Source organism: Vicugna pacos, chromosome 9 (assembly GCF_048564905.1).
Source record: "Vicugna pacos chromosome 9, VicPac4, whole genome shotgun sequence".
Taxonomy (NCBI): Eukaryota; Metazoa; Chordata; class Mammalia; order Artiodactyla; family Camelidae; genus Vicugna; species Vicugna pacos.
In genome coordinates, this window is record NC_132995.1 from 77,654,013 (window position 1) to 77,679,843 (window position 25,831).

The 25,831-nt window shown below is 47.4% G+C and overlaps 1 protein-coding gene and 1 long non-coding RNA gene across 3 annotated transcripts in view; both read right to left on the minus strand.

Moving 5' to 3' along the window:
- LOC102544274 (leucine rich repeat containing 8 VRAC subunit B) overlaps window positions 1-25,831 on the minus strand; it is a 47,763-nt gene that overhangs the window by 15,676 nt on the left and 6,256 nt on the right. Inside the window, exons 2-3 of one of the 2 annotated variants that reach the window (XM_072968285.1) lie at window positions 14,833-14,966; window positions 13,663-13,786 (exon numbers count right to left, since the gene is read on the minus strand). In XM_072968285.1, the coding sequence (XP_072824386.1) occupies window positions 13,663-13,770 (108 nt within the window). In that variant the 5' untranslated portion in view covers window positions 13,771-13,786; window positions 14,833-14,966. Of the gene's footprint in view, window positions 1-13,662; window positions 13,811-14,832; window positions 14,967-25,831 lie in introns of both variants that reach the window. The other variant, XM_072968286.1, reaches the window with a different exon arrangement.
- On the minus strand, window positions 21,831-24,687 carry LOC140698551 (uncharacterized). The gene is made up of 2 exons (XR_012076371.1): window positions 24,512-24,687; window positions 21,831-22,192 (listed from the first exon to the last, which is right to left on the minus strand). It is a non-coding gene; the product is annotated as an uncharacterized lncRNA (long non-coding RNA).

Genomic DNA, 25,831 nt, shown 5'->3' on the forward strand with positions numbered 1-25,831 from the left:
CATGCTGCTCGGTGCCCAAGTGCTGCCCAGTCCACCTCCCCCTAAGACCACAGGCTCCGGGAAGGTAAGGACGGCCCTTGTCGCCCAGAGCCTGCCGCGTATGAAGTGCCCCCTGAGTACTGTACTTCCACAACCCTGTGAGCTACGATCAAGATGACAATATTTCACATCTTGGGGTGGTTTCAGTCTCGTAACACCGGTAACTTCCGACAGTGATCACTGTAAAGAACGCTTTGGCCGCTGTACCATGTTGTTAACCCAATGACAGAAATCAAGTTGCTGTGCAGGGCAAATCAGAGCAGTGCTTAGATCCAGCTAATTTCTGACCCAAAGAGCAAACGATGTTTCAAATAAACACTGCTGCTCACTCTTCCCCTGAAACGAGCAGTTGTTCCACAGGAGGTGCTCCTTTGGCGCTGAGGGAGCGCTCAGTGCTCTACGGCTTCTGTTAAGCGGCATCGCCATTAGCTGGTCAGGCGCTGCCTTCCTGCCTCTCAGAAGGGCTCAGCATGCAAGACAGGGGCTGACACACCAGGTCTTCTGATAATCGTCTGTTGAATGGAGAAAGCGATGGGAGGTGGGAGGGGGAAGGCTACAGCTACTGCGCACTGACTGAGGTAGGAACAACCATCCCAACTCTAATGGTGAGAAAGGTAAGGCCTGGAGAAACCAAGAAGCTTGCTCAAGCTCAGGCTCACAAGGCGAAGCAGAACTCACAGCAGCTCTGACTAAGGGCCGTCCGCTACACCGCCTCTGCAATGAGCCGTGTGAGAGGGAGTTTTATATAGAATGTGACATCGCTTTACAAAAAAAACTACAGTCTATCTTTTAGAGAAACTAAAAGACACAATCTGAAAATCAGGTCCCTATAGCTGTGCTAGCTCATGACTCAGCATCCCATCTAGAGAAGCAGAACCACCCACTGCTCCCTCCATCCTGCCTGCCTCTTTTAAGTAATTCAGATCAACGTGACAGACGCCTGAGCAGGGGAGCATCCTGCCGGCACAACCTCTCCCAGAGAAACATTGCCCTCCCGTCTAGCGACAAGAGGAATAACCCGCGTCTAAACTGTGTTTAAATGATGTTTCACGTGGCTTTTCTTCCTGGCCTTCCTATCAAATGTGGCTAAAATAAATTTATGCCACATCACCTAGATATGACCCTCCTTCTGAGTGCCTTGATAAAGATGCACCTCATGCCCTCGTTGTTACTCTGTCAGGCCTGGTTCTTACCTGAAACTCATACAAGAAAGGGAGGGTGCACAGCGGGCAAGGCCGAGTGCAGACCGTGTCATTTGCTACCTGCTTGATCTTAGACAAGCCAAGTATCAATTTTCTCATCCGTGAAATGGAGGTAAGAATGGAGTTGTTCTAACAATTAGATAACTTAGGAGGCAACTATGGATCAAAGCGCTTAGCACAGCAGCAGGAACTCAGTAAGTGCCCGGAAACGGGCGACCCCAAAAGGCTGGGCAGACGGGACCATGTTCTGTGATCACCGTGACTCCCACTCCCTTGAGAACAGCTGGCACAGGAAGGAAGGACGCGGCACCACGCGGCTCCCGGGCGGCAATCACACAGCCTCGCGGGCTCGGTGTGGCCACCTCCGCCTCCAGCTCACGCTGCCTGTGTCGTGGATTCTGATGCAGTCTGGACGACTGCGAGGGGGAGGGGGCTGGGAGGCCTCTGGCTCCGTTTCTGTCCACCCGTTGCTGGCGTCTGTGCTCCCAGAATCAGGCACCTTTACAGAAGGTCCCCTCCACCTCCTGGTCAGCAGCGCTCGCTGCCGGGGTGGTCGGTTCTGGGAAAGCAGTGTTTGGCCCTCCTGCCGAGGCGCTGCTCTGTGAATGTGCTGGAGACGTTCTAGGTAACTGCAAACTGCCCGCTTATTATTTATTTGTGTATCTTTCCTTCCCCCAACCCTCCCCTCCCCTCCCCCAAGTGGGAGTGAGCGGTAGGGGCTGGTTTTCTCTGCTCACAGCGTGGAAAACGTGCCCTGGAGCGATTCCCAGGCCTGCCTCCACCTCCATCTGCGTGGACCAACGCCACGCACTCACCCACCCCAGGCTTCAAAGCGTGGACGCTCATGCTGGCCTTGCGAGTTGGTAGCAGTGGTAAAAGAAATACTGTGGAAGCACTTTGAAATCATTAACAGTGCACGTAAATGTAAAGGGTGACTCAGAGAAAGTAATTTTTTTTTTTTGCCAGTAATTTTAAAAGAAGCTGCTTTTGGCCTTGGAACAGTATCCGAAGTTGAAACAAACAGCCATGAAATGAGCCCTGTTCACACCACTTTGGTTCCAAGGAAACAAAGCAGCAAGTGCTGGAAGGCCACCGACACTACCTCACGTTCAAGTCCTGCTATAAAGTCAAAAAGAACTTCTTAAACAGGCCCAGCGGTCCAGGTGGAAATGCGTGGCCACAACAGAGCTGCAGCAATCTCTTCCCTGCGAGCAGGCAGTAGCCCGAGGAGGAGGCCCTTCTCCAGGTCGACCCTGCAGCAACGAGCAGGAACGGACCGAACACGGTGCCAGCTGGGGACCGACCTCTGCTCACGGCGCCGATGAAATGCGGCCGCGCCTGTCTGCCCAGCGCAGAGACGGCTCTTCAAAACATTCCAGCCAGCCAGGACTGCTTATCTCTTCTGGCTCCTACTTTCCCTGGAAGGAGGTGCGGACGTAAAGGGTTGAGCAAGAACGCGAAGAGAGAAATAGGTCAGTTTCGAAAAAACAAGCTCTTGTGTCATCCACGTTTCAGGTAAAAAGTCCGCTTTCACCCTGGTGTTCAATCGGAGCTTCACTTTTGCAGCTTGGTTATGGCCGCTGGGGGTCTAGACCACTGGCTTCCACTGGCTCCTGCTGGAGCAGAGAAACGTTTGGTTTCTATTCAGGGGAAACACAGCGAGTTGCCTTTTTTCTGACACCGCCCCCTCTGCACCAGCTGGGTGTCCGGTGACGCAAGGCTGCCCTGACACGTACGGCGGTGTCGCTCCACAGGTTTAAGTAAGTGCTCCGTCCCACAAGACCGTCGCCACTGCAGGTGCCAGCCTCCAGTCCCAGGGACCCAGGTTACCCACACTTTCGTCCAGCTCGACTGGACAAAATTCAGGGGCTCTCACACCCGCCTCCTCAAGTTCAGTCATTCACCAGAACAAGTCACAGAACTAAGGAAAACCGTTGCTGGCACACACAGGCTTACTGTGTAGGACACAACGCAGCAGCAGCCAAACGGAAGAGAGGCCGCGGGCGAGGCACTCGGCGGTGGGGGAGCGGGCGGGACCGGGGGAGCTTTCCACCTGCACTGAGCACGCTGCCCTCCCAGACCCTCCCTTCGTTCCCCAGCCTGGAAGCTGCCGACCTCTGGCGTTTAGGGGTGTTTGGGGAAACTTCATTACGTAGGCATGCACGGCTGATGAACTCATGGCCAGTGGAGATGGAAAATCTCCAGCCCCTACCGCCCCCTCAGCAGTCAGGAGGTTTACTGAAAGCTCCGCCCCTCCAACCACCTGGTCAGCTCCTCTGGCGACCAGCACCCCCACCCAGAGTCACTCCATCAGCATAAACTCGGGCAGGATGGAAAGGGGCGCTTATGAGTAACAAAAGACGCCCCAGCCGGAAATTCCAAGGGTTCTAGGAGCTCTGTGCCAGACACCGGGGGCAAGGCCAAAATACACACGAACTTCTGACTGTACCACTTGTGGCATCACACTGCAGGGGGACAGTCTCGCAGGAGGTCTAGTGCTTATTTAGAGCAGCTGCAATCCGCAGCAGTGCCAAGCAGGCCACTTAGGAAGTTAAGCTCCCCTTCAAGGACCAAGCAAAGAGGTGAGCCAGCAACATCCTGGGTCAGTGACTAGAGCAGTCCCTTCTGAAGGGAGGCCTTCCCTGGCCCCTCTGACCAGCCCTTCACAACATGCTTTCAGTTCTCCACTCCTCGCTTTCACAGCACTTATCGCATACTTTCATGAAGCTGTTCAATTGAGGCCTATTTCTCTCCCACTAAAGTAAGTGCAGCTCCGTCAGGTCTGCTCTATGTGTATCATGCTCATCACTGTATCCCCAGGGCTTAGCAGACAGCCGCTGCTATTAAATATTAAATGAACATTAAAAGAATTAAAACTAGACCCTCCCCGCCGTGTGGAGCAAAGACAAGAATAACTTGTCATCGCTGCATCGTCTTATCTTCAATTCACCAAATTCCACATGACATGCACAGCCTCTGACTCCTCCAGCAGGTAAAGACTCGTCCAGCCCTATCAGCAGAGAAGAGACTTCGCTCAGCCACGGCATCAAGAATACTTCGAGGCAGCTCTCGGGACGCTGGAGTGATGAGTACGGTCAGGCTTCCATAAGATCCCACAAAGAGCTAACAGGGATCGGGGAGGACGCCCGCGCTCCAAGGAAGGGGAGTGGCAGCGTCCCTGCACATCAGGCTGGCTTTGGGCTTCAGAACCCAGGGTTCTGCGGCCTTGCTTGGTGTCAGCAAAGAGGAGAAGCCATGTTCTCTCTGCAATTTAGTTTTGATGGCTTCCTAGGAAACAAAAGCCACATTCCCCATCTGGAAGCTTCACACAGGATTTCTAAGTCAGGGAGGGGCTCTGTCTGGCTCAGCCAGCCGCACAAGCATCACCTCCGCTCAGCGACCTAGGCTCCTCCTCTGTGCACAGCAAGTAAGTCTACAGTCATTTCTCAGCAGCAAACCTGAATGTGGAAGGACTGCACCAAGAAAGCTGATGGCGTCTTTTTTTTTGTCTCCTTCCCCCCCACCAACCCCTACACAAGAAACAGCATTTTTCTATTTATACTTGACAACGTCATGTGTTTTTATTGTGGAAAGTCTTACTCATTCAAAGAGGCAACAACTTAGGCACTGCTAGTTGAACAGAGAAAGGAAGAGGCCTCATGTGCTACCAACGCACGTCATGACCAGAGGTGGGTACCGAGACTGTCACATCTCGCATCCTTTCTGACATGAGGTGTCCTCAATAATCATGGCCTAACCGCTAAGGTGCAAAGCATCATCACCCCAGATGCTGAAGAGGATGGCAAGGTGTCCAACTCAGACACAGCCTCCACAAGGAACTCATGCTTCGGTGAAATAAGCCTGAATGTGAGATCAAACAAATGGCTTCCACAGTTGTGTCTTAAGGGAATCTGTGCCAAAGCAGTAAGAGCCACTGCCCAGGAGCTACAAGCTGAACCAAGAAAGATGCATGGGGTTCACACAAATGGAGGTGAGGGATGAGGGGCCGAGGGAGGAGGATTAACGGCAGGGCATGTGATACGTCACGTGAAGGAATGAGGAACAAATAAAGAAGGCGAGGGAAGACAAGGTGAATTTAAGGAGTCAGTGAAGAGACATCTATGGATGAAGTGGAATTTTTGAGACAGAAATAATGGAGATAAGAATAGAAAGTAGATTTTGGTCAAATACTAAAGTCTAGAATGTCTGGCTAAGAATTTTTCAAGACATAGCTCAGCCCTTCGCATCAACAGGCACCTGAGAAATAACTGCTTTGGCACAAAAATGCCACTTTCAGGATTAGTAGCCAAATATCTTTATGAGAGCAGAAAGGAATTTAGATTTGATCACACAAGCAGTAGGGAGTCACTGATGATACCCGAGCAGAGGAATGATGGAAAAAATACACTGAAGGGCATGTTAGTGCGCATCAGGGACGCTGACTCGAAAGCATCAGGACTGATTCATCAAAGGGGGTTTGAGGACGAGACAGGGCACCTAAGCCTGTACCAGGGCACATACCACATCACCTTGTGAAATAAAACAGAGACTTCAAAGGCAAAATACCAAGGAGAAACACGAGGCAGTTCAATGATGCAACGGACAAAACAGTTAGATTTTGAGGCAGCAGACTTTTCCCAAAAGTCTTAATTGATATTTTCAAAAGAGGAATGGATTTGATCAGTTTTTCTACACTACATGCTACTTGAATACTTTGGTGAAATTTGATGCTCTGGAGTAAAAATATTACTTTCAGAAACAGTAGTCAAATATTTCATGCAATGCCACAACACACAAGAGCAGTCACTTAACACACACACACAATGGCGCCAGATACGCGAGTGGCCGTGCTGGATGCACCACCGTAAGCCAGCCAACAAACAGCCTGACAGCACGATGGGCCTTCCTTCTGGAAAAACCATTAGGCGTGATGTCACTCACCATGCAATCAAACCTCTGCTTAAAATCAAGTTACAATTATTCTAATTATGGGCCAACATTTCATTTGTTTCACAACTGGTGCCTAATCAAACAGTTCTGTAGACTGCACCACAAGGTAACTTAATTAAATTCAGTGCCAAAAAAGTGGGGTCTTTTTTTTTGTTTTCTTTAAGCAACTGATCTATCAGTTTAGACAATAGAAACCTTATTTCTATAAAAATTATCACATGAATTAAATCTAAATCAAACCAAAATGCATCTGTTAAAAAACAGTCTTCTCTCACAAACTCTACTTAAATATTTCCCAGCAACCGGCTTATGTGAACAAACCAGGAAGTGAAACCAAATTTGGTCACGTTGTGAAAACCAAGTAACATGAAAGAATCCGTTTGGCATTAGCTGAAGCACTGTGGAGATTTCACTTAAAACTTCACCCCCTTGGAAACAGCAATTTAATTAAAGCAGCGACAAGAGGAATTTCAAAAGCAGAAGTCTTCATTTTGCTGTTTGGCAACTTCCCTCCATCGTCTATGCAAACGTCTTTTCCTGTAGCCAGGCTGGCTCCTCTGAGGTGCGAGTGCTCACCCGCCGGCCTGGTGAGTGGGGAACGGGGATAAGCTATCATTTTCATGCTACTGAGACAGCGCTGCCACAAACCAGCACACTCTTTAACGACCTGCTTTGGAGAAATGACCTTTTGCCTCTGAGGTAACAAGCAAATCTCATTTCTCCTGATTGTTTTGGGGCTACTGTCATTCCCTGGATTTTGCTTTAAAATACAAACTCTTTAAAAACAGGAACTGTATTTTACTGTTTGTAGTTTGTTTTTGAACTGAGTATGAAGACTCAGTGACCCAGACGTACTAAGTTATTAAGTACCTACCGATCACCCTGACTGTCCAAGGACAGTGGTGTCAGACAAGACTTGTCACAGTTACGTTCAATATCTTACGTAACCTGTAACGAGAAAGGATGTGAAAACGAACATATACATACATGTGACTGAGACAGAATGCTGTACACCAGAAATCGACACAGCACTGTAAACTGACTACACTTCAATTAAAAAAAGACTTGTTACAGTTCATATGGCCCTTCTAAGCACAGCCATAAGTCCCTGCTCTCCACTTCCACCCCGATTCCTAGCGGGTTGCCTGTGGAAGAGACAGCTAGAAGATACCTGCACAAAAATAGAACGAGTTCTCATTTACTGATTCTTTTTCTTTATTCTTAAGCAAGATTTGAGTGAGTTTAATATGAAAGATACTGCAGTATTTTTATGGACATTTCTTAGCAATGAACTACCTACGACTTCATCAAGTGGTCAGATACCTCCCATCAGACACCGCACAAACACAGTGCAAGTGCGAACACCAGCGCTGCTCTGCAGACTATGCAGACACGTGGCCGCTGCACACGAGAATGAAATTTAAAGACAAAAAACCTGCGAAGATAAGCAGCGACGTGCAAACCCACTGGCATGTGTGTGTGTCCATACCGTGTGTGTGTGCGTGACAGCCGGCACACTGACGTGGGCAGTGAACGCAGCAGACATTTGGAAGAGCTGTGTCATGCCCAAGAAAATCAGACGGCCCTACTGCCGTTTTGTCAAGAGCCCGAAGAGACTGCTGAGGGTCTAACAGGCTCCCTCGTGGACCGTAAAGAAGCTGTGCGGAGGCAGTCGTCTCCTGGTCAGACCCCTGGTCTCGGGCACCTCGTTTTCTTCCTGTTACTCTCACTTTCTGTAGCAAGTACCACAATGTCACGACAGCACCTGATATTTTGCATTCTTTGGAGTCTGGGAACAGGGTGGAATTTATTGCACATTTACTGTGGATGTGGGCTAAACTGGACAAGAAGGAATGATAATCAGTGAATGAGAATTCATTATTTCATTTTACTCTGGCATTTCACCTTAAATCTATCCTTAAAACACTCAAAGTTAGGGAGATGGGAGATACACACAAAATGAATAGGGAACAGGAATATATATAACCAAGGATTAAACAGTATAATTGAAACAGTGAGATACATTTGCATAATGCTTTAAAGTTTATGGAGCATCTTTTCCCACAAGTCATTTAAATCATGCACTTGACTTTGCAATATGGACACCAGCTCAGAAAGAAAAAAATAAACTAAGTCACACGTGTCTGGTGAACGAGAGCTTGACTCCATAACTGACACCAAAATCGTGCTGTTCTCGCCGTCTGAGGCCGCCTCTCACAGCTCAGGGAGTGGAGAAAGCAGCCCAGGCGGTGTGCACCTGAGCCCCTGGGGGTAAGCAGGGGCCAACCAGGAGGAAGGCGTCTCGCTGGGGCGGCAAAAGCAGCGGGGTCTCGCGTGAGGAAGAGCAGCGAGGCAGCAGGTCCCACTGAGGAGAGAGTCTTCACAGCCAGAGAGCAATGACGTCACAACGTGAAGCAGTGACGTGGTGAGGACAGTTTGGACCTAAGATTCCAGAATGAAGACTACGGCTTCACTTGACTCACAAAAGGGAACCATTATAAATTCTGAAATAGAACGTGAGCAATGTTCTGGGAAAATTAAGCTGGTATGGCACGGGGGCTACCCTGGGGCAGGAGAAGGGAGGGGAGGGAGACAGAATGAAGGCAAGGGAGCCAGGCAGGATCCCACGGCAGTAAATCAATAACTGAGGAGTGAGGACCCAAACAGGGGGTGTCCGTGGAGATGGCCAGTGTGACTTTAAGTAGTGCTAACAGGGAAAAATCTGGCTGTACTGGCTGACGGGAGAGATGAGGAAAGGAAATAGAAGTAGACATGGGCGAAGGCTTTATCTTAAAGTGTGAGTTAATATTTCAATATTCACTGGAAAGCCAATGAGCAATCTGGTGAATTTTGCTCTTTTCCTTTGAATCAAGGGTAATTTACAAACATAATTAAGGTTTTACACCTTTATTAGGAGTTTGGCATAGCTAAGTTTTGACCGAGCATTGCTCTTGGGGGTGAATCCAGGGGGAAAGCTGAAGAAGGTGAGGTGAAAAGGCCATTTAGGTTCAGGTCATGATGAGACTTGGGTACCATGCTGTGGAATTCATGAAGGTTTTTATGCAAGGGAGTGAAATGTTCTGGCTAGTGTCAAATTTCAAATTTAGGAATTTAGCATTTGCTGCTTTGGCAGCAGCACAGAGGGTTCATCAGAAGGGAGAAGCGTATGATGTGGGCAGGAGGCCGGAGACAAGAAGGCTTGCGCCAAGACGCAACTGTGAGGAGAAGGGGGAGAGAAGCAAGTACGTTACGGCGCTGTTGAGTACCACCACTCCTAAGCACTTTCAAGCAGGTGTTCTGCTGAACAGCTTATGGGCACGGACTCCAGGCTCCCTCAGGGACTGACCAGGACTGGTGGCAGACCAGGTGCTAAGGAGAGCCAGGACTCAAGAACAAGTGACCACCCTGGTTTTGGTCACAGAGTCGATGGCGAAAACTGGTCAGTGGAGAAGGGTGAGGAGTCTGGTTTTCAAAATACTGTGACTGCAATACCCCTGGGTCACTGGGTGAAGGTCTGGCAGGCAGTTATAGATGCAAACTGGAGCCCTGGGTGAGGAGGACGAATGAACGAGCTTGTTAGATGTTCGTTGTTGCTGCTGGCCCTGGCCAACGTTGGACTGAAAGACGTGCACTTGGTAATTTGGAAAAAATCAGTTACTTAAAATAAAGAACTAAACGTAGACTGAGTCCATCTTGTCTGCAAAGGATGCACTTGGCACTTTCCTTTGTAAATATTTCTATTTAAAGATGAGACAATTTAACTTTTTACCAGGGCAATCAAGTTGACTAAGACATGAAGTCTGCATGTTATAACACATCCACACACACACACACACACACACACACACACACACACCCCTCCTTGAGTGGTTTCTGCGTGTCTGCCCAATCCGGTAAACAGGACTGGAAGTTCTCAGGTGACTTCCAGCCTCCCTGCTGCAGGTGCTCACTGCCGCCCTGTCCACGAACGGACGGCTCTCACACGATACGCGAGGGCCTGTTTTCACTGCACTGCACTGCGAGAAGGCTGCTCTCCCCCCGCCCCCCGCGACTTCAACTACATTTCGTGCTCTAAACCTATTGGTTGTTTGAAGAAATAGTGACTATATTTAGCTTATTGAGGAGTTGACAGAAACAGGAAGGAATTTTAGACGTCGTATGTTTTGTATTTTTACAAATACCGATCTTTCCTTTGCTAGCTCTGGTAGAGTTGGAAACTGTATCCTGGGGAATCCAATTCTCAAGAACACTTCCTGTTCTGCTCTTCTCTAATTTATCTCTGCTTAATGTACTGTGTAACTATTCTGTCTGTTTTCTGTGTCTGCCCACTAGCTTCAGGAGCACAGAGCTTTCACCTGTTGGGCTCAGCGATGTGTCCGCAGATTTCAGCCCAGAGAGCAGGAGGTCAGTAAATGACCGCTGAGCAGACAGATCGCAGCCCTGTGACTCCTGCGCGTCGAGGACTCAGCATGCGTTTCTCCTTAGCAGTCATGGCTCAGTCTCCATATCCCAGCTTAACCCTGAACCACGACTTCTATTTATATCTCCAAAGAAATTCCTTCAGGATCTGCATCTTGGTGGGACCCTGTAGGGCACTGAAGGTAACTGGTGCAAAGAAATTACCAGTGGGAAGAAAGGAGGAGTCACAGTTTTTCTCCGCATCCCACTCTGGCTTCTGGTTTCCTGATCTCAACTCCTGTTTTCAGCACCTGCTTCAAGCCAGACTTCCTTTTGCTATTCTGACCCGGGCTTACCTGAGCCCGACACCTGTCGTCTTCATCGCTTGACATCTTGATTCTCTTTCTTGTGGGTAAACCTAGAGAAAGGCCGAAGCCTTTGCTTCCACACAGCCTAGGCACTCACACAACTTCAGCTCACAAGACAGTGGGATTTGACACAATGCTGTGAAATGACTACGACTCAATCTAAAAAATGTGAAAAAAAAAAAGGCTGCTAGACTTTCCCCTCAAGGTTCTTACTGCCTTTTCTTGTCCTCCTTATAACACCCGATAATTTCCTCACCCCCGTTTGATGGGATAATCACAGCAACCACTTGCATTTCTTACTCTACATAATTTTCTCTGGTCTACTGGATGTAGTCAGCACGAACTATCATACAAAGACAAGAAGAAACTGTTACCATTCTCCAGATGCATAGTAAGAATGGAATTAAAAAGGACTTCAAACTTAGAAAAAAGATGTATTCTAAGCAATTTACGCTACAGATTTTCCGTTTGATGTCTAGCTATGTTAGGAGAAAATTCTGTGCTTGCGCATTCGTTGTGAGATGCAGCCAGTGCGCAACCTGAACTCTGCACTTCAAGTCGCTGGACTGGGTCGAATTTAATTCATCGGCCAAACACATCAATTTTATCAGCAGGGCAATGTTTAGAAAGGCTCTCGTCGTCTGCACAGAAGACAATTCACTTGACAGCACTTTCTTGAGTAATGACTCGAATCAGTCAGACTGAAAATAAATCTAGAGGGTGCACAGCTGTCACACAGCCCACAGCAGTCCTCTAGCAACAGTTTGATTCATTTTTCCCTATCTGTACAACTGGTTCTGCAAACACGACTGCAACCCAATAAACGCATTTTCACCCCACTGTGAAGAGAGAGCTTTCCATTGTAGTGGGGAGGGCCCTGTTGGATTCCTTTACCCTTACAGGTATGATAAACTGCACATAGTGACTTCTGGATTCTATTTAATGAGAAACAGACATTTAAAGTCAATGATCTATGTAAACCAGTTACAAATGAGGGCTCTAAAATTAGAGAGTAATGTTTTATCAATTATAGCATCAAAGTTTGAGGGACAGACAGGTACTAGACTGTCTACTGGGTAAAGGCAACTTATTTATTTACACCGTAACATTCCTTAGTTATTACCTTTTTAATTATGGAAAACTTTCAACATACGCAAAAGTAGTATATGAAACCCATGTGCCCATCACTCTGATACAGCAACCGTAATACCTACCCTGACTGGATTATTTGAAACAAATTCTAGATATTACATCTTATCTGTCTTATTTCAGTATGCACCTCCAAAAGGTGGAGTTGTTTTTTTTTTAATGTAGCCACAATATCCTAATTATGTGCTGGTGGATATTTAACAACCAGTTCTCTGAGGAGGACATAAAAGGCCCTGATCTGTAGTCTTTGCCAATTTCCATGGTGTAAATATTCCACCACGGCCAATTTCAAGCTACTGACACGATGTCAGTGAATGTGCAGCACACACATGCAGCTCCTTTACTATGCAGATACATTAGACATACATAACCTTAAGAGCACAGACAACAGCAAACTATAGTAAAATAGAAAAAGTTTTGAGTGTGACTTTTATTTTAATACTTTGAATTCGGTAATGGTTGTGTCTAACAACTGGCTTGCAAGGTTCTGGAGAACATAGCAATCAGCTCCCATCAGCCCCAGCGCACCAGTGAGTCCAAGCAAGTAATGAACAATTCCTCAATACCACCACCACCCAAACTTCTCCTCCTTCCTTCTTCCTCAGCAACAGAGGAGCATTTTCAGCAGGAAGGAGGAGGAGCTCTGCTTCGGCTACGTCAAAGTGTTAGGCTTTCTAAATGGTTCGGTGCTGCTGTGCACAGCTCAGTAGACTGTGAGAGGCTGTTTCTAGGCTAAATGAGACGCCATCACGCACGGGTACCCCGTATTACTGGCAATCGGCAGTGTTTTTATTTCACTTTTACTGCCCATTCTCAGGCCCGTGAGAGAGAGTTTGAAGAGGAGCAGGAAAGCGACCTGGCAGAGGGAACTAAGCCCTTTCCCAGGTGGACAGCCACGATTCGTTGGAGCGCTCTGCAGGAGAAACTCCTGAGATGCCAGACAGATCCGTCCCACCACGGAGACTCAGTTTGTAAAAAGCCCACTTGAAATGTGCCTTCCAGAGCTGAGCATGGCAAGTCAGATGTGGTGGGGCATAAGCATCCTGCCGAATCCTTGGCAAGGGCACCAGGCTGCCCTGTGACTCCACCCTGAGCTCACCATCAGGTGAAACTCAAGTCCAGTAAATGAACCAGTGTCTGCCAGCACTCACCCAGACTCCAGAGTGTACCTTCACGAACCCCCTCCCGCCACCCAATCTGTTCCCGAACATCACTCCCCACCCTGCCGTTGGACAAACCCTTAATTCCAGACAGGCCGGCCTGCCCACTGCCCCACAAACACACCCCGTCTTCACATATGTAATACGTACTATTTTATATTTATACAGAAGTATAAATAGTAGCACAAGGAAGCCCCTGCGGCCTTCATCCAGCTGCAGCAGTTCTCAACACACCACACCCACACCTGGGATTACTGCAAGCAAATCCTGGACGCATCACTTCACCCACAGTTCGTCCAGTGCCGCAAACATTCTGCCCTCTGCACATCTCTGCTCAGACATGTCCCTCCCAGCCCCTGCACCTTCCCAAATCCTATCTCATCCTGCCAGGCTCACCTGGGTCTCATGTCCTACATTGTTCACACTGAACCTCCCGAGTCGTACGTCTCCTTGGACATCCTTCTTATCGCTGTCCTGGGGCTCCTTACCTCTTAAGTTGCACATTCACAACGTCATTGGCCTGGAAAGCAGGAAGTTGTTCTCACTGCACAGACAGTGCAGTGACAATGCTTAGTAAAGAAAGAACTAAAGGATAACAATTTGGTCTTATAAAATTTATTAAAATTTGGTACACCAACTTCACACAGAAAACTGACTAAATTCCTCACATGGCAGACGTCTCGTGGCACAGAACGTGGTGTGTAGTATGACAGGCCAGAGAGAGCACTAGACACAGAGTTAAAAGGCTGGTCCTTGTCCTGGTCCTTCTCTTTGTGTGTTTTTTGGGTACACTGAATGACTTAGAGTTCACCCATAAAATTAACTTTAGCCATCCTCTCTCCCCGTCACTGAACCGTCAGAATCAAATGCGATTATATATGTAAAGACGGCTTTGTAATTATAAAGCATTTGTTGATACACATCATTACTTATAAATGTAGAAATGACTGGCCATCTGATTTGATAACAAGGAAAACTAATGCTTTGGATCCTGATTATATGAGAATAAATTAAAGCTCTCAACCGGGAAAACGAGAATGTGAAAGTCAGCATCATGGTCAGACAGGATTCAGAACCACAAGATTAACCCTGGGGGAATATAAGAGCACAGATAGATTCTAGCTTCAAAAACCACTTCCTTAAAAGGTTAGGGCCCTGTGTGGAGCCCGTCCATGGGCCAACCATAACCCTAAAAATGATTATCCAGACCAGGGCCCTGGAGGGCAGAGGGGGCTGTGGCCCCCTGTCAGGTGGAGGGCTCAGTTTGCTGTTGAGGGTCGAACAAAAGCTGTAGGTGACTGGCTCTCAACCAGCGTGTCCCTCCCAGGGCATGTGGCAGTGGGGAGGGGTCCCCATGCTGGTGGGGCTGAGGTTGAGAAACCTGCTGTAGAAAAACATGGTTTGGGGGGATTCACTGATGAGATTCCATGTCTCAGAAAAAAAAAAAAGAAAAAACCACTGCCTTACAATCAACATAGACAAACCAAAGGACCCCTAAAAAGAGACTGCAAAAGAAGCAAACCAGACAGTCGGCTGTTTAAGAAAAATTCCTGTTACATGACTTACATGAAAAGGCAAAATTCAACGTCTGATTCCCTCCTTCAAATGAAACTGCAGAGTTATCCAGTGGCATGGCTGTCATTCTGAGTTTATTCTCTCCTAGGACATTTTCAAAGTCTTTGGCTTCTCAACTTTTCTTTCTGCTTTGCCAGAGAACAATCATTACTATCAAACTGCAAATATTTATCGTATTATGCTAAACACTACTTAAATTACAATGGAACTGAGGTCTCTTCTTCCTCCAACAGAAAAGAAGATGGATGGCGTCATCAAAAAAAATACCGTTCTACAAACGACACTGCAAGCAGTGTCCCGTGAGGGAAAGACTCAGCCTACCTAAATGATCCACTGGAATATTAGTATTACAAGTTTTCTTGCAAGTAAGTGAAAATTATGAGGGGTGAGGAAAAGGCTTCTAATTTTTTTTTTTATAAAACTCAGGATAATCTAGGCCAATGTAGAGAAAAGGCTTTTTCAACTCTGAACGTTAACACAATTCAGCAATAGCTGGTAAAAACAACAGCTGCTAAGCCTGGTGGATCCAAACGAGATTACTAGTTCAACATCACAGAAACACACAGAACATCTCAAGATTCGCAGCACACTGACGACAAAGCACCAAAACGAAATCTCATTAGGAAAGGAAATCTTTTGTCTAGGGAGACTTTTTTTATTAGACTGAACCATGTGTAACACCTCTGAATGCTTCACCGGAAGGGAAAACACAGCATCAAAAGAATGAACCGCGGAGCGGCTTCCTTCCTCTGCCCACTTCCCCCTCTCCCCACCCTCCGCTGCACACGCCGGCCAGCTCTCTGCACCCTTACGGCTCGTTCTTCACTCGCACACCCACTTAGACAGAAACCCTTTTTTTTTTTTGAAAAATCATCATTTTTCAAAAATGAGATCATATTGTTAGAATAAACCTTCTCTCATCTGGATTGCTTTAAGATTAGGAAACTATCCCTAACTGACTCAGTCGCCTTCACGCCCAACAGGAAGAGAAACAAAGGCGTTCTAGGACTTCCGACAAATAAAAATGAGCATTTCCTACCACTTAGACTTACGTGACTCTGAGTGTTGTTACCATGAGGGCCAATTATAACGAAAGACTCTTCAAAGTTAAAACCTACGTATCTCAAAATACGTGTTAAAAATGGGAAGGACCATAATTTTTTTTACCTATTCGTTTGCTGAATAACTTGTGCTTGAATTTCAGAGAATGCAAAGACTAAACATATTTCAGGCTACAACAAAAATTTAGAGGCTTTTCCAGCCTGGTCTTGGAACAGCTATAATTTCTTCTAATTAGTCTGTAGTGCTCCTGGGCAATCAGTAACTATACAAAAGCCTGATTTTCCAGAATTAAGCAATTTGACTCTACTTTAAAGATAACCAGGAAAAAGGTCCACTGAAGCCTAGTTAACTGAAACAAGTCATAAATCATCAAGAGACAAACCGGGTGGCACCTGCCCTAACAGTTCCTCCTAGGTCAAAGGTCAATGGGACTCAACAAGTCCCGTGTTTTGTGAGGCCCTGAGAAGCGGCTGACGTGAGGCTGAGGTAGTCGAATATGGCCCGTATGTTCTGACTCTCAGCTGCGGGCGCTGATGCCCATCACAAGGTGACCACGTGTTCAATATTCTATTTAGCCCTTTACATCAATTGCCTTATTCATGCTCCCAACAACTCAGTGAGGTTATCTCCACTGCAAGATGAGGCAACTGAGGCAGTTACGGGATTTACCTATGTCTGCATAACCAACCACGTCACCAGGCTAGCACGAATGCGAATAACCTTCAAACAGACGTTGGAGGAGAGTCGAAAGCAGCTCAGCCCAAGATGAGATGAACATCAGCCTGAACGTGCTTCGCGCCTTCGCGCCGCCGTGCGCGCAGCGCAGCGCTCAGCAAAGCGGCTCGGCAGGGTGGCCCCTCACCCTGCCTGGCGGCGCCTTCACTCGAGCAAGCTCGTCTCTCAGAACGCAGCTTAACTGGGAAAGCAGAAGCAGCGCTGCCTGGCCTACTGTCTCCTCCACACTGAGACGGCCTCCAACGCAGTGGCCACTCCTTCCGCTCCTTCCGGAGGCGTCAGAGAACAACCGCCCACGAAGGAGTGAGCTCCTCGCAAACACAAAACCTACCCGACAGCTCTCAAGCGTCCTAGAAGACGAGGAGCTGCCCTGCACGGAAGGACTGCCTGGTTTCTGCAGACTCTCCTGTGCAAGAGTCATTTTTCTTCCCACAGAATACACACTCCTTCTCCGCAGCCTTCCCTCGTCGCTAGTCAGAAGACACTCACGTCCAGGACCGTCCTAGTCCACTGGGGCTGCTGCCACAGACTCCCACACCCCGGGCGGCTCAGTCAGAAACTCTCACCGCCCACAGTCCCAGAGGCTGAGAAGCCCAGCATCGAGGAGCCGGAAGATTCGGGGCCTGGGGAGAGCTCACTTCCTGGTCCACACACGGCTGCGGCTGGAGGGGCCAGGGAGCTCTCTGGAGACCCTTTCACAAGGGCACTAGTCCCGCTCTTGAAGGCTCCACCCTCGTGACTCAGTTACCTCCCGAAGGCCCCCTCCTACCACCATAACCTTAAGGGTTAGGTTTTAACATACGACTCTGGAGGGAGACGCGTTCAGTCTGGAGCAGAAGACTCCGCTTTAAAGCTGCGCTGGTATGACGTATATTCACGGGTAATCTGAAATTTGAGGATTCGAGGGGCCTCATAAATAATCAGGAGGAACTCAATCCAGTCCTTCTGTGAAAAACCGCTGAAGAGTTAGGACTTCACAGTAAAACTAGCAAAACTTCAGCAACGTAACCACCGTGAGACCCGTGATGAGAGGAAACAGGCACATTTACTCCTCTGACCTCTTCCTCAGGCATTTTTTCCCTACTAGACTTCTCTGCGCCATCCTCACTGCCCCGCTTGGTCCCTCAGCGTGCTCTCTCACATCTCCAGCTCGTCCTCCACACAGCTGCCAGCATCGCTTCCTCGAGCAAAGCCGATGTCACCTTCTGCTTCCAGACCTTCCCTGCAGCTCCCGGGCTGCCCCTGATGAAGCTGCGTGCTGCCTGGGGGGCCGACAGTGCATGTGCAGGCCCGCCCTGGGCAGAGGCTGCGCCGAGTCAGCACTGGGAGCTCCAGCTCCCACTCCAGGCTCCAGTGCTCTGGTCCTCCCAGGCATGGTACCAGGGGAAAAGCTGACTTTGGTGGGGAGGGCTACACTGTTACATATGGAAAAGCCCCAAAGCATGATTCCAGGCGTATTTCCACATCAGTGCAAGAGCCAATATAGGAGATAAAACTGGCAAAGTACTACTTCATCAGGCAAAAAAGAAAGGAGCCATGTGGCCAAAGAAACTCGAATTTAAAGCCGAAAAGAACTTCAGGCCCTCATGCCACACACCGTGCAAGACACACAGAGCATTCACCTTACTTAGCTCCAAAAATGTGATTCATGTCCCTTGACTTTATATACTAAAACATGGCGCTAACTTATTTTCCCTTTACATAAACATAAACATAAAATATAAGTGATGCAAAACTTAAGACATAATAATAAATTTAAAAATAACTGTCCAGAAGATGTAATTAGCTGGAATACTTTATTTAATCTCTGGGTATTTCATAGTGAGTGTCTAAGAACCTGACATGTGAAGATGCGACGTATGAACGAATGACCACGCGTGTGGAAGGTCAGAAACTGCCCGTGGGCACCTTCTCCCAGATCTTATGAAAAACCCTAATTTCCACGATATCTAGAGAATATTTAACTGTAATTCTAAAACAAGCACAAAATAAGTGCACAATAGTTTGACCACTTATTTTTAAAAATTTAATGGATGGGAGCAAATACTGCAAGCTATCAGTAAGCAAGATAGATTTTTAATTTTTGAAAAAATCTAATGCAGGTTAAGTACCTTGAAGAAAGGAATGTCCATGCTGGCAGAGCCCCTCTCCTGAAAGGTCGTGTTAAACAACGCTCAATCCAGCCAAGGACTCAGGACGGGCAGACCTCAACACCAGCCAAGATCCCCTCCCACGTGCTACGCTCAGTAGGTTTGCCTTTTGCAGTGGGCTGACTCTGCGGCACTGATCTCTGCCGTGCACCCCTCCACAGGCTCCCACCGCTCTCCATTCACCTTCAGGACTACGGGTCAAGAAAGGGCTGGTGAAGCGCAGAGCAACGGAAGAGCAGACCCTGAATCAGCTCGTAGCCCCGGCGCCCCCTCTCAGCTGGGCTGGCCCAGTTCTACTACCAATAAAGAACAAGCCACGCCCGAAAAAACCTAGATCCCTTTTTAGCACTGTAAACCATGGAGGAGATGCTTATTACATCTGCTTTGTTCTCGATTTCTGTGGTGCCCATCACCATAGTAACAAGGCGCACAGATGGAAAAGTAGGCTAGAAATACCCAGAAACGGGGGGTGGGGATGGGAATATGGAAGAAGGGTCCTTTCACTGGTTCAGAGAGAAAAGGCCAGAATTTTTCTATCAACATAACACTAAGGGGCACTTCTAATGGGGAAAGTAGGTTTCTTTGTCTTCAAGAGCAGCAATAGAAAGCAGCCTAAAAATTCAACAACATCAATGTTCGCAGGAGGTAGCTGCCAAGCTTCACAGGGTTTAAAGCCAGATGTGTTTTATTAGAAAATCCTGTATGCAAATCAAAAGCTTTATACAGCATCCAACTTTGGAAGTCACATACACACTCCCCAGCGTGGATGATTACTACTGAACATTTTTTGTTATTTTGCAGTGTTAAAAGTTGAGACATCTGTTAAGGAAGCGTGGCTGGGAAGATAAGCTGATACAATGAGTATCTTCCTGAAAGTGACAACTTTGTCTTCCAAGTTTTTGTATAAAATGGCCCAAGAGGAAATCCCTGGGTGGGGTCGTGGGGTGGCTGTTACTTCCCCCCAGGGAGTCGCTGTCCCTGTTGAAACTGGGACAAGGTCTTTCCCATCTCCAGCCCCTCTGATGTCTGTACAGAGACCTTCAAAGGTGCTGTCAGTCCCTATCAGCTCTGTAAGAAAAAGCTTCCCGCTCCAAGATCTCCATTTTATTTTTTTGTTTTTTTCCTTCCCTGCCACCAGCCCGGTCCTAATTTTCTAGGACATCTGGAATACTTGGGATATTATTTATGTTGTTACTGGTCAGGAAACAGGAGGAGACACACTAGCTGCACGAGCTAGTTGGGGAGGTTTTATGCCATGGAAATAAAAATGGTGTATATACAAAACAAAGCAGGAGATGCTTTATGGACTAAACTGAGAGAGTTTAACACTCTAGCAACTCACGAGTTTAGCAGAAAAAAGCAATGGGCAGCTCTGTGGGACTCGCAGGCCCTTGACTTGGCTGCGAACCAGTCTGCCACTGGATGCTTCTTACCTTGATGTCTTAACCTTAATGTCTTGTCAGCAAAAAGAAAAGCTGAAATAGAGCAGGGGTATGAACTGGAGGTGTCAAGGCACGTTAAAATGTTATGCATGTGTGTTGTTCCGGGAAAGACTCTCAAGGCTACGTACATATGCACGTGCGATGTAAAAACTGAGATACTCTCTAAGGTCTCTTTTGCACAAGTCTAGAATACCATGAACCGAGTCAGCTTATCCACATGAACTCGAGGCTTTGAGCTCCGACTCAAGTGAGCGTAATACTCAGGTCTTCCCAAAAGTCCTCACCCTAAGCTGAGGGATGCTGTTCCTGGCCACCCTGTGCAACCCCCACCACCAGCCACTCTCTAGCTCTCTGCCCTGCTTCATTTTCCTGACCGCTCTTAGCACATGGCATCATGTGTCGGATTTGCTTACTGCCTTTCTTCTCTCCTCTGGGATGTGTGCTACATCCAAAAAGGGCTCATTCTGTCTTCTTCATTACTGGGTTTGAATTCTGTTTTCTTCATAGTTGCATATAGATCCCAGTGCCTGGTGAGATGCCTGGTAAATATGAATTGCTCAAAAAATAATGAGTGAACTTTTTTTAATCCATAACACAAAGCATGGCAGACCCAAAATTCAAATACTCTTTTTTTCTTTGTAAAAAATCTGGGGGCCTGCTAAGAGCAGTGCACTCTGCTGAGCATTTCACGAGTGTATGTATCTTATTCAGTCTTCACGTGCTCACCTTAAGACACGTTTTCCAATCTTTAGAGCCTTCTATAAAATAACACATCCGGGGAAAGGAGGCCGGCAGCATACTGCAGAAGAAGTTGCCTCATCAGGTGCCAGATCTGCACTAACGTGTGGCATCTGCTGAGACAAGCCACACATCTCCTTATTAACTCAGTGTCCACGTTTGTATCATGGGGATGGATAACACTTGCTCCATCTCCCACAGGTCATTAGGAGAATAAATGCGAGTGTAAATGCTTTAGTATGAGAGAAGCGGTGTGCAAATGTATAACACAGTACTGTGGTGGGGGCTCCTGTAAAGTGTTTCAGGAGAGAAGGCAAGGGCACAGGGGACATCTGCACAGTGTCCTGACATACAAGGTGTCAAGAGCATCCAGGATCCTGGAGGACCCAGTGAAGACTTCCCACTCAATGGCATGAAGCCAGACTCACCTCCTCTGCCTTCAGACTGCAGTGCTCTGTAAAGAAAGCAACGTCCCAAACCTAGCCTGGGACCAAACCATTTTGCATGTAATTCACAACCTCCTCTTGGAAAGAAATTAGCATTCCTGATGAAACACTGCAGAAATTTTTTTTTTTCAGTGGGATTAAAACTTGTTTTTAGAAGTCACCTACTGCCGTAGGTGATTTGCCGGTCAAGCACCTGGTGATCCTTACCAACATTCTTTTTGTGTCTAATCTAACAATGAGTATTAAAAATTTATGTACTATTCCTAAATGTTCTAGGAGAGTTTGAGCATACGTTCTTAAAACAAATGGTGATTCAATTACTTTGGTATCAAATTAACTTCCACCAAGTATTTTTAAAAGAGTCATAAGCTCCAACCATGTTCTTTCCTTAATGAATGCTCTTGTTCACCAAGAAGAAATCTTTAAACTGGTCTATTAGAGGCCTTTCCCCTTAAGAGTTGATAGTTTGACTACTCCAAACCAGCTGATCTTCAAAGTGGGTATAGGGTTTGGGGGCCTTTTGTTTTTGGAAGGAAGGGTACTCTGGTAGAATCTCTTTCCAGATCACCAGTTAACCCTTGTCTAAAAAGCATCTGCTTCAGAACCCCTGATGTCCAGCTGGTTCTTTCTGGCCATCTCCCGTTTTCCCTTTTCAGCCGTCCTCTCCCCACGTTCCAAAAGAAAGGTAAACAGCTCACTCATCAGGAGACTGCTTACGGTGCATTGCCTTGGGCAGTGAAAATCTCCAGGGCCCAAAGCCGAAGGTCATTTGAAATACCTGTAGGGTGAGACATGTTAAGAAAGAGAATGATTTTCAAGACCGAGAAATCCTTGGGGGAGTCAGGAGAAAATACCCATCCATGTCCTTGCTTCCAACAGCACTAGAAGAAGACCTCATCAAGCTGTTAGACAATCACTTCTGTGGTCAGTCGCTAGGTAACTTTTGGCATACACCTCAGGAGTTTTAATACTGCCCTCATGCCCATATATTCATTTATGCAGTAAAATAACGTGTCTCAAGAATTACATTTAAAGAGAAGCACTTGATTTGATTATGAAGCCTATCTTGTTTTAGCATACGTGATATTTACCTCTGCATAAACAAGCTACTTTAAAGCCCCAGGCACCTCACTGAGAAATTATTTTCCAACAAAGTTTTACCTGTGCTTAATAATTATTCATCAAAATTCTAATATACTTGTTCTGGTCAACTGTATGTTAGTCAAAATTAATAACTCAATCCAAATGAAATTTTATTTGAAGTTTAGAAACTTATTGTCAAAAGAACTTAAAAAAATAGATATAGTATGTGTATATGTGTGTCACAAGAGTATGATAGGTAGTAAGTAAAAGATTTCAAACGTAAGAACATTGTATGGGGATTAAGTTTTATAGGAGAAGAGGAATGAAATGATTCCACGAGGTAAACAACTGTGTAAAACTCCCAGCTTCTCTGGAAGAGTCTGTTTACAGTGTGGTTTTTACACGGATGACACGGTAGAGACAAAAACCACTTCGGTATTAAATTTGGCTTCCGTTGTGTACATTAAAAAGAGTGGTTTTTAAAAATCAGTGTTTATAATATCAGAAGCACCATCTTTTATAACTATTTAAAATCAAGATAAAAATTTTTGATATTAACTTTTAAACTGGATGAGAAAAGGACAGTGTTTCAAAATCCTTTTAGAGGTAGTGGATGAAAAACATTCAGACACTTTGTTCTAAAGTGCCTGGAAGCCAAGACCCTGTGCTGACCATCTAACGTTTCGATACAATAAAAAGATAAAGCCAGAGTCATTTCAGAAAAGTCCGAAAGCTGTCTCGAGCATCCCCTGCAAATGGCCAAATCCAGAGCTCTGCACACAGTAAGTGTTCAGTGAACGCCAGCTCACTGACAAAATACTTCGGCCATCCAACTGGCATCTACCAGCAGCACGTGTACAATACCCATTCTTCCTACCTCTAACCTTCAAGGAGGTCTTTCAACTTTTCAAATACCAGCCAAAAGTGTCTTACTGAAACACAGCCCCGGACTAGATAGTAAGCACACCGAATCTGACTGCTCAGTTCTTTTCCAGATATTGATTCACGTGCCAAGTGTAATGCCTGGCCCAGGAAGCTCAGGAGACGAAGAAAGTAGCTTCACCACGAAGGAGCACCGAGCAGGCGGCGGAGACGGTCTCTGGCGCGGGGATTACACAAGGGTTAGTGCAGGCTCAGAGCCAGTGCAGAGAAAGGAGTGAGGAGCTCCTGGAAGCGGTGGGCAGAGGGCAAGGGTCTGGAATGGTCTTTCAGAACAGGTACGCTTGAACTGACTCTTGAAAGACGGGCAGGTGCTTGACAAGGCGATGTGAACACCACAGACAGAGGGGAGCGAAGCCACCTGGCAACCTAGTGCCTTCCTCCCTGCACTGCGAACAGTCTGGGATGGCTGGTGTGTGGTGCGTGCAGCGATGACTTAGAAATGACAGAGGGGCGAGAGGTGCAGCTGGAGAGCTGCAGAAGCACACAGAGGAAGACTGTCTTATGTGGGTCTCCCAGGCATCTGGACTTGATCCTGCGGCAAAGCAAGTCACGACATGATTGTTCAACTAAGCAGCAGTGGTGTGGAATTTGCCTTCCCTGCAGTGTGGGTGACAAATCTGGGAGGTGGAAGAGGGGAAAGACTACAAACTGAACTGCCGGCTGGAAGACAATTAGCGGTGGTCCTGGCAGGACTCGAGGCAGTCAAAAGGCTGTGAAGGAAGGGCGCTGAAGGGAGGGACCTTAAGGATGTGGCCTCTGGACAAACTGGTTACTATTGTTTAAGGAGTAGTTTAGGGGGGAACAAAGCAAAGAGAAGCCCAACATGTGTTCTAAGTTTTTTGGGTCATGTAATTGGGTAAATGGTATTGATATCTGATGGAATCAAAAGATGAATCACAAGTTTCAGGGGGAGAAAGTACCTTCAGCACCCTAACTCCAGGCCCCACTTGTTCTGCGAGGCAGGTGATTTTTTTGCCCACTATCACATGCAGCAGGTTGGGAAGTTTGCTCCACTCCAGGCTTAAGAGCAGGTAAACCAGGGAGACAAGATCCACGCTTTCACAGAACTTACATGCTGGCGTCTGTGTTGGGGGGGACAGAAGATGAACAGGTCGGCAAGCAATAAACCCAGGCCCGAGGACTGCAATGGGGGCAGGCAGCCGCACTGTATCTGGGCGATCAGGGAAAGTATCCCTGAGGTCACACTGAAGCTGACCTTCCATTGAGAAGGATGCCGTCATGCAGATTCTTAAGGGAAGAATGTTCCAGGCAGAGAACAGCATTTGAGAAGTCCCTGAGGTCAAAACAAGGTTGGTGCACCCTGAGGGAGGAATTCCAAATACAGGGCAAGTGAGGAGCTGGGGGAAGTCCCAGTTCCTGTGGCATTCCTGGGAGGGCGAAGGGGAAAGGCTTGCGGCCCCTTAGGGCAGTGCTGCCTAGCACAGATACTCTCGGGGAGGGCTGGGAACCTGCCCACCATGCACAACACTGTGCCTCCAGAAGCTGCATCATGACTCACAATCGCTTTGGGAAGACAAGCCACTGCTCAGCTGCCTATTCCCGCACTGAAACAGGGCCAGGAAAAACTCCTTTAGGTTCGCCTAGACAGATGAACTTTAGACCCTTTAGACGAATGGAATTCACCCTAAACGTATCAGCTCAGAACAAGAAAGCGCCTGCAGCCCAGTGGCAGGCGGCTCTGCCCCGAGGCTCAGTCGTGCCCTGACATGGCACACGGGAGCAGAGCCTCCAACCAAACCCCAAGCCCTACCAGGGGCCAGAGGTGACATTTCCCCCGAAGGATGCCCTGCTAGCTCAGCTGGACAGGACAAGGAGAAACGGCACCCCACTGCCAAGGTGCCAGGCTGGGCTCTTGTCTGTGCGGACCTGGAACGCCCTGGAGAGACGGGTGTTGGGCTGCCTGCTGGCCCTGAGATGGGCCGTCCCAAGCACGCTCCCGCCCGCTCTCTGGCTCACGCTGCTCACACCTCTCACCCCGTGGTCGCCTTCCACTGCTGCATTGTGGGCTACCTGTTCTTCTGCCCACAGTGTTTCACATGCCCCCCATTCAGCCAAATGGCTTCCAATTCCACCCGCTAAGGGCGATGCAGATCCACCTCGGACCCTATCTGAAAAGAGACTGCTTTACAGCCAGTTTTGTCAGATGCCTCTGCTTGGTGTATCAAAAAAAAAAAAAAAAGTAAGTGAATTTAATGTTTGTCAATATAACATGAATAAATTGTGAAAGAATTAAATTATTCCTAAATTATTCAGCCCCTTTCAGAGCAGCACGCTGAGAAGTTACATGTCATGGGCACTTATTTTAAAGATGGCCCCAAACCATGAAATGCATTCTCTGGAGAGGTGCTGGAGACCGTGGAGTGTTCTGGTC